At 26.5% G+C, this 9,477-nt stretch overlaps 2 protein-coding genes across 3 annotated transcripts; both read right to left on the bottom strand.

Annotated features, from left to right (window-relative positions):
* Nucleotides 1-1,071: 1,071 nt before the first annotated feature.
* LOC101511722 (transcription factor MYB1R1-like) lies at nt 1,072-4,164 on the bottom strand. 2 transcript variants are annotated; one of them, XM_004489888.4, is made up of 4 exons: nt 3,932-4,164; nt 2,839-3,118; nt 2,541-2,749; nt 1,072-2,130 (listed from the first exon to the last, which is right to left on the bottom strand). In XM_004489888.4, the coding sequence occupies exons 2-4, from the start codon at nt 3,116-3,118 to the stop codon at nt 1,690-1,692; spliced, it is 930 nt and encodes a 309-aa protein (XP_004489945.1). In that variant the 5' UTR covers nt 3,932-4,164; the 3' UTR covers nt 1,072-1,689. The 2 variants fall into 2 exon arrangements, with proteins under 2 accessions (XP_004489945.1, XP_012568256.1); XM_012712802.3 differs by lacking the exon at nt 3,932-4,164 and having other exon boundaries at nt 2,839-3,867.
* A 2,347-nt stretch (nt 4,165-6,511) lies between these two features.
* On the bottom strand, nt 6,512-9,185 carry LOC101511393 (transcription factor MYBS3). The gene is made up of 3 exons (XM_004489887.4): nt 8,521-9,185; nt 7,949-8,157; nt 6,512-7,104 (listed from the first exon to the last, which is right to left on the bottom strand). Exons 1-3 carry the CDS (start codon nt 8,783-8,785, stop codon nt 6,811-6,813), a joined length of 768 nt encoding a protein of 255 aa, XP_004489944.1. The 5' UTR covers nt 8,786-9,185; the 3' UTR covers nt 6,512-6,810.
* Nucleotides 9,186-9,477: the final 292 nt, after the last annotated feature.

Here is a 9,477-nt window from a genome sequence, read left to right as displayed (position 1 = left end):
ACTTGTTATCAATCATTAATATGCTAGTTTCATCAGTTTAATATACACATTTATGGAGAGCAAGTTAAATGGAACGATCCTCCCCGCATACCTAGGTCTAACAACAAGTCACATCTTTTTTATATATATGAAGTCGCCGCTAGGACTAACTAAAAGTATAAAAATTAAATCCATGATTCAATAAATTTGAAAGTTCAATTAAAATCAACTAAATTGGTTCAATTTTTCTTATGTCCCTACTCGGATCAAACTAAATCAATCAAGTTTAACATCTATTAGTTTAGATATATATCTCTTTTTTATTTTCATATTATTTAAAATCGATCACTTGAGACATAAATAATAATATTTTATTATTATTATTTCTTTTATTTCACACAATATTAATAGTATTAATATTACCTTATAAAATATGTTATATTCATGTACTTTTTAATCATTTGTACGTTTTTTTTTATTGTAGAGATATGAATTTTTTTATTTATACTCATGAACTTGTTTTAACAATATAAAAAAGTTATTTAGATTTTTCAAACCAATTTTATTAAATAATGTAAAAAATCTTCACAAATTCACAAACATTTATATAATACAATGTGACTGTTTATATGTGTAAACAAACATATAAATAATTATATTAAAAAATTAATTAAAAAATTAAATTTGTAACAATATTTTCACATATGTGAAAGAAAGGTGTATAAAAATTATTCAATATACATTATCAATGTCAATATCTTTTATGTAGTCGATTAATCACATATTATCTTAAATTCTATTTTTAAAATAATTAGAATCAAAGTTAATATTTTTTTTATTCTTGGTTTTGATCAAAGTTCATATATAGATACTAAGTAATTTAAATTGATTATTAATGTAAATAATTATTACTAATAAAATAAAATTATCAATGCAGTAATATAACTAATAAAATAACAACTCGTAAAATAAAATTATATGAATATGAATTAATAATTATTATAGTATTTATATTTTTTAAGAAAAAAATAATAATTCATAAGCAAACAAGTAATGTTTCAATAATTAAGCATAAAAATATATTCCTCTATGTCGGGGCTAATATTTTTAAATTAAAAACACACCAAGTTGCAAGAAATAGACCAATAAGAGACCAAAGAGTACCTATTGCCCTATCACTTCAAGGTCACACTTCCCCAGACAAATAGAAACAAGAATCCCCCAACAACAACCTCAGCCATAGAATAGAATAGAATATGCCAACCCATTTTCTCTTTCTCCATCCAATTATCTACCATCCAAAACATGTACATCAAAACCACCAATTAATTTGGCTAATCACCTACATAACCTAACAATATCTTTTCCCCTAAATTCTTAGTCATATTATTATCATACTCATAATAATTCATGCATCCCTTCCCTATTGGCTATTTGCTTATGTTTCTATTTATAAACATAAATATACCAACAAAATTAATATATTTGATTCAAAATATAGATCAAATACACTATAAAATTACATCAAATAAATTAATTTTCGTTGACTTTTATTTATAAATAGAAATGATATATTATCACTCTCCCTACTTAATTAATTAATATTCTTCAATTATTTTTTTTTTCTTTCTATCTCTTGGGTCAATTTCCATCTTTGGCCTCAATTTACAAACCCAAGTCAACCAAGAACAATTTAACCAAACTACATTTTTAGGCAACACTAATAATATTACTATCTCCACCCCCACCACTATACTTCCCCGAAGACATAGCTTGAAAATTCGACGACGACGAAGACGGCGACGAACGGCTACTACTTTCCGGTGAACTATCCTTAGAAGGCAGTGAGGAATATTGCAAATTCAATGACAAGGGTAGAGGTTGAATGGAAGAAGAAACTTTTTCTTTTAAGTTCAAATTAGCCATCTTAGAAGAAGGAGGCAGCATTGGCGTTGGCCTAATTGGCTTGGTGATCAATCTTTCACCACTCGCCACCGGCAATGCTACCGGAGCCAGACCTATCGGAAAAGCTGTCCCGGAGATGCCGCCGTAATGTGACGCTGGATATACGCTAGGGGTAGGCGGCGGGAGCGGCACCGCAATTTCTTGCTGAAATTGCTCTCCTTCCATTATAGTCAAAGATTCCATCACCTAAAATAAAAAATCATAATCAAAATTAGATCTTATTCTCAAAATCACATTAATGATTTTTAGGCATAAATCAAATCAATGATAATATTATTCATTAAGAACAATAATAATAATTAATTGATTTTTGACTGCTTAATAAAAAAATTGATTTTGGATTCGCGAAGTCAGAGGTCAATTGTCACGCATTAAGATCATATAATGATAGATTTATATTTTAGTTTTTAAAATATTTGACCAAACATCATTTAATGTATATGTAATTATACTTCATATTTAATTTTTACTACAATAATACTTTATATTTATATATAAACAAATATAATAAGTAAGTAATAATTAATAGATATAAATTATGGAAAAGAAAGAAAAAAAGGAAATAATTAGAAATATTAAAATAAGAATGAAAATACCGTATCGGTGGTGATGTCAAAGAGGCTAGATCTCCGGCGGCGGCGGTTTTGGTTATGACGGCGGAGGAAATACTTCTGAGCATGACTTGCGACCTGAGTTGGTGTGCGAGTTTTAACAAAGTTTCTTGAAATTCCTCGCCAATCACCTTTACCAACCTTTTGCAACCCCAATAGAAACAGCTTATGTTCTTCCTCTGTCCAAGGAACACCTTCATAATCCAAAATACATTCATTAATTATTAATATTCGTTTATTTAATATTTTAATTTAATATTTTAATTTAATTTTAATTGCTAACCTCGTTTGCGCTCGCGTGTACGGCTGGAGGCGTGAACGACGTCGTCGGAAACATAACCGGCATCAGCAACGTTGGAGTCTTGAGGCGGTGGTTGTTCGTATTGAGAGAGGTTGTTCAAGCTGGCACTTTTTCTGAAAGAGTTGGTATTGTTGTTGTTGTTGTTGTTGTTACCTCCGGTGAGTCGAACACCGAAAATCATGATACTGTTTTCTCCGTCGTTGCATGTTCGAGAGTTGTGGCCGTTGTTGCCGCACTGTGAGCACGTGCGAGACAAAGACATCTTCTCTTTCACAAAAATATTAATAATGTTCAATCAATTCATGTAAGGAACATAATTTAGAGAGCTATTATATATAAACTCCATAAATAAATAGAAAAGAGATATTATATAAATATGTTTTGTGCTTCTCTCTCTCAAATCTTTTTTCTTTTGACAAAATCTCTCTAATCTTTCATCTTTTGATGGAAAGATAGATAAATAAACAAACCAATAAGAGACCAAGGGTATATAAATATATTCCTCTTTTGTCCGGCTAATATTTTTAACTTATTTAATATTTTGCCAAAAAAATAAAACTTATTTAATTAATAATACACCAAGTTGCTAGAAAGAGACCAAGAGTACACCCACTGCCCAATCACTTCAAGGTGATTCACAATTAATTAAAAGAATGTATATTTGATTATTATCATATTTTTTAATATTTTTAAATAAAAAATTATGATATATTAAATTAATATTTTAATAATTAAAGCAATCGGTTAGACCGTGAACAAGAGCTGGTTCCGGTCCGTTCAAGAGCTTAACATCCGTAATATGTATGAATTAAAAGTATATCGTTAGAACCGGTAAAACCACATAACTAGTGTAGGTTTTGGTGAACTGTCTGGTCCCAAAATGCCGTTTATACTACATAGAATATTAAAGGCAATGAATTAAAGGAAGAGCAATTTGAAAGGAACGTTGAAAGAGTTGGAGAAGCTTAGAGAGTAAGATTAAAAAACAATAAAAAAATATATTTTCATTAAAGTAAAGTGAATGATTTTAAAATATAAGAAATCATATTGAAGAAATACAGAAAGCTTCACTAACCTGATTATAGAAAATGGTCCCAAATCAAAACATGAATGAAATAGAAGGATGTAGATGGAGAGATAAATTGAATGGGGTTGTGAGATATTGGAGAATAAAGAAAGATGATTTTTGTTGTTATGGGTTTAGCGGTGGAGGAGATATGACTTGCACTTGCTCTCAAGGAAAACCAATCCTTCTTCCTCTTTTTCTAATGGATACTACTATAGTGGTTATAGTCCTCATGAAGCATAAAATAAAAGGCAAAATTATCTTTATTCATGTGCAACACTTCATTCTTTTATTTTTCTTTTGTCTTTACCTTTACAATGTTTATAAATTTATCTTTTTGAGAATTTTTATATTACATTCGCCGACTCAAGTTTTAAAATGTGCTAGTATATTTTATCTTTAAATTAATAGTTAAATAAAATAAATTTAAAAGTTATTTTTGTTATTTTAAAAAATATAATAATTAAATATTATTTATTAAAAGTATCAATAAAATAAAATTTAATTTTCTTTTGAACTTTTATTATTCATATTAAAGACTATTAAATATATTTGAGGTGTTAACTTATTAGTAAAAGCTTGTCGTCTTGTATTTTTAAGATATTAAATTTAAATTCCTTCATATATATATATATATAGTTATAAATTAGACGTTTCACACTTAGTGACACTTTAATTAGTAAAAATTTATTTATTTTTCAATTATTAATTTTTAAATATATTTTATGATAAAATGTAAAAAATTAGTATAATACTCACAAATAATAAAAAATATGTTTTTTTCTTATAAATTAATGATATTTCCTAAAATTATTTAATTTGTAAATATACCTTAAAATATCCCTATCTTTTTATCCTTTAATTAGTTTATAAAATTATATTTTACTTTTTGCTCTCGATTATGTATTTTATTTTTTTCAAATATATTTTATAAAACTATAATTTAAAAATGTCAATATGATATTAAAAATGCATAGTGATAGCTTCGTGTAGGATTATTATTTTCAGTTTTTTAATTAAAAAAATCTAAATTTAATTGTTATGATTCTTCGAACCCATGAAAAATACATCAATATATATCCTTTTCATCGTATTTTTATTCATTCTATCCATCTTTCATCCATATTAAAATAAAATTATTTTTTATAATTATATATAGACTTGTCAATCGACATTTTTAAAATATATTTTTCTAAACATATTAAAAGATAAGAGATCTAAATGATAGAAGAAAAAATAAATAAATGATAGTTTTGTCAGTGTTTTAAAAGATAAATGATAATTTTATAAATATTTTAAAAGATAAAAAACTCAAATAAGAAAAAAGAAGATAAATGATTTATAGTGTAATTTTGGTTAAACTAAATAAGATTTATTTGCGCTTTTGATTCTCTATTTTATTACGGTCATGAAAAATAATAATAATTTATTATCTCAATTGCAATTTAAAGAGAAAATATCACCTTTAGGGTCAATAGCACTATTTATAAGGCTAAAATTCACCAAAAGTTTTAGTAATAATTAAGGGTTGGAATCAAAATCATAACAAATGTGATAATGGAGAGAACAAAAGGTTCAATTTAAAAAATAAAAAAAAGGGACTATTTTTGGTAGGTGTGATAAAATAGAGAAACCAAAAATACAATTAAGTCAATTTGTGTTTTTATATAACTTGAGATGTTAAAATTTATCTTTTTAAGTCCTAATTCTATTGAAAAAATATTAATATTTTTAGATTGGACATCATATCTTATGATGGAATTCAATCTCATATAACTGTGTTTTTAATTTTTTATGGTATTTATTATCTCATTTATGACCCAAAAAAAGTTAGAATTTAAATCAATTCAAATAAAATTATAAATCAACTCCATAAATTGAAAATTGTATAGAAAATGATATTATTTGATGTCTTTGAATCTTCTTTTCTTTTGCGAAAAAATGTTAAGATAAGATCATATTTTAGATTCTTTTTATCAAAATCAAAGTAAACCGTATAAATTCTAATTTTAATACTTAGTTATATTTTGATAATATTTTATAATTTAAAATTAAATAAATTTTTAATCCCTACAAAATTTTGAAACTTTATTTTCAATGCTAATAAAAAAATCATTTTATCATACAAAATTGTCACACAAGTTATTGTAGTGCTTCGACTTCAACATAAAACTTTAAATGTTTATTGGAATAAAAAAAGTATTTAATTATCAATTTAATTTAATTTAATTTATTATTTTATTATTTTATTATTTTATTATTTCATACGTTTCAAACATAATTGATTATTGATATCGTATAATGTTATTGTTTAATATATTATATTTTATATCAAACCTATTAATTTACCATAAATTTCTAATAATAATATCAATAAAAGTATAAATAAAAATCTCAATTTTTATAAAATATGCACGGGTGTTTTGTTAATAGTAGAATAAAATATATTAATCCCTAAATCATAATTCAATTAAATGTCTTTACTAAATATTATGTCCCGTGTTCGAATTAAAAATTTGCAAATATATATGAATTTTTAATTTTAATTATAGAATTTCATCTATTAAAAAAAAAATAGAATATGCCAATCAATTTTCTCTTTCTCCATATAATATCTCCTCATCAAAACATGTCCACCAAAACCATTAATTAATACGACTAATCACCTACATAATCTAACACTATCTTTTTTATTCTTAATCATAATTATCATAATCATACTCATAGTTCATGCATGTACCATTGTACCCCCTCCCTCTTAAATAAATTATCCTCCCTACTTAATTAAGTAACTAAGAATAAACTTAATCACTCTATATTTGAAGACAACACTGAAAATACTATCACCATCTCCATTGTTGTACTCCCATGCAAGCATAGTCTAAAAATTAAGCCGAAGAAGAAGACGACGATATCGAATGGCCACTATTTTCCGGTGAATTATCCTTAGAAAGCGACGAAGGTTGAAGCTTCAATGACAATGGTTGAGGCTCAATGGAAGAAGAAGCTTTTTCATTCAAATTCAAAGTAGACATCTTTGAAGAAGGAGGCAACGTTGGGGTTATCCTTGGAATGCCGCCGTAATGCGACGGCGTATATGCGTTGGGGGTAGGTGGCGGCGGTGACATTACCGTTTCTTGCTCAGAATGTTCTCCTTCCGTTATAGTCAAAGATTTCATCACCTAAAATAAAAAATCAATAACAAAATTAGATCTTATTGTTAAAATCGCATTAATGACAATATTATTAATTATGAACAATAATTTTATTCTTACTAAAAATGTCTTGGTAATAAGTCCTTAATTATTGTTTAAGGATTCTAAATACAAAAACTATTTATTGAAAATTAAAGTTAACTATATTAATTTTCCTAGTAAAAAAAATATATTAATTTTCAATGTCAATAATTAACTATTTTAGATTTTTTAGACACTCATAAGTCATAAGTGTTTGCCTTTGTAAAAATTATAAAGATTCAAATATTTTGGTCTTTTATTCTTTTACTCAATATTTATTTCGGTTTTTTATTTTTTTATTTAAATTCGTGTTGATTCTTTATCTTTAATTTTAGTCATTTATTTTTTATTTAATAATCTTTCTAATCTTTTATCTTTCACAAAATTATTAAAGTATATAAATGACTAAAATAAATATTTCATAAAAGATAAAAAACAAAAACGAAGAATAAAAAGATAAAGGCACAAAACAAATAAAATAAAAATAATTGAATATTAAATAAAGATAAAAGATTAAAACAACATTTTAATTAATTATAAATAAAAATAAAGATAAAAGTTATGAATTAATTTAAACAAAAGATAAATTTTGAAGAAAAAATCATATCAAAACTTGATATACATTTATGTATAGGTACAAATAATTTTAAAAATTCAGTTATGCTTTTGAAAAAAAATGAAAAAAAAAATAGATTGAATAAAACAAAAATTCTGTAACTCTTAACTTTTCAAAAAAGTAAAAGAAAATTATTAGAATTTTGAATGAATAAAAGTAAGAAAAAAAAATTACCGTATCAGTGGTAATGTCAAATAGGCTAGATCTTCGACGGCGGCGGTTTTGGTTATGACGGCGGAGGAAATACTTCTGAGCATGACTTGCTATCTGAGTTGGTGTGCGAGTTTTGACAAAATTTCTTGATATTCCTCGCCAATCACCTTTACCAAGCTTTTGTAATCCCAACAGAAATAACTTATGTTCTTCCTCCGTCCAAGCAACAGCTTCATTATCCAAAACCAAATCCATGTAAACAAATAAAACATTAATTAAGTGTGGTTTAATTCATCATGAAAATAATTGTCGCATTTGAAGTAAAAATATAATAGATAAAAAAGAGAGTTGAATAATTTTCCTAAGGTATGTTTAGAAATTATAGATTGGTTACAATTATTAAAATTATAAATAGTAAAATAATAAATTAAGAGTGATGCATACAGTATTAATTAGAAAATATAATAGAGAAAAATCATTAAGTCGTATTAAAAATAAAATTTTTATTATTATTTTAGCTTTTTTTTTTTGTAAATAAGATAATTATTATAAGACGGCATAACATTTGAATTTTTTTTTTAATTACTAATTACCTCGTTTGCGTTCGGGGGCACGGCCAGATGCATGGACTACATTGTCAGAGATGTAACCGACATCAACGACGTTGGATTGTTGAGGTGGCAATTGTTCGTATTGGGTCAGGTTGTTCAGACTGGCGCTTCTCCTAAAAGAGTTGTTATCGTTGTTTGCTCTGATGACTGGAACGCCAAAAATCTTGATTATTTTCTCTTTGTTGTTGCAAGTTCGAGAGTTGTGGCCATTGTTGCCGCACTGTGAGCACGTTCGGGACTGAGACATATTAATTTTCACAGAAATAAAAGTAATACTCAATCAATTCATAAAAGGAAAATAATCTAGAAATCCAAATTAAGAGATAAAGAGCAAATAAGTGTTTCGTTCTCTAATCTTTTCATCAAAGATGAAAAGAAAGAGAAGGAAGTTGAAGAGATTTGGTGAAATAAAGAGACTGATTTGATTTGTTATATTTTGAATATATGTTTTAATTGTGGTTGCGTTGAGTTCACGTTTAGGTGTTGGGGTTAAATATTATTGATGTGATTGTAGTTACACTTGCGTTGAGCTCACGTTGGGTACCGATGATAAACATGTGATTGTGGTCATGGTCGCGTAAGAGTAAGAAGTTGAAGAGATTTGGTGAAATAAAGAGGTTGATTTGATTTGTTATATTTTGATTAGGTTTTAAATTGTGGTTGTGTTGAGTTCACGTTTAAGAGTTGGGGTTATATACAATTGATGTGATTGTAGATACAGTTGCGTTAAGTTTACGCTGAGTACCAGAGTTAAACATGTGATTGTGTTTACGGTTACATTGAACTTACGCTGGGTACCAGAGTTAAATTTGTAATCGTGGTTATAGTCGCGTCGAAGTCACGCTATGTACCATAGTTAAACACGTGATTATGATTATAAAAGCATTAAGGTCATGCTGGTCTAAAACAAGTTAACATCAAAAAGTTGATATGGTTGTA

Source organism: Cicer arietinum, chromosome 2 (genome assembly GCF_000331145.2).
Source record: "Cicer arietinum cultivar CDC Frontier isolate Library 1 chromosome 2, Cicar.CDCFrontier_v2.0, whole genome shotgun sequence".
NCBI lineage: Eukaryota > Viridiplantae > Streptophyta > Magnoliopsida > Fabales > Fabaceae > Cicer > Cicer arietinum.
Note: the sequence above shows the minus strand (reverse complement) of the source record. Positions and strands in the feature narration are given on the sequence as shown.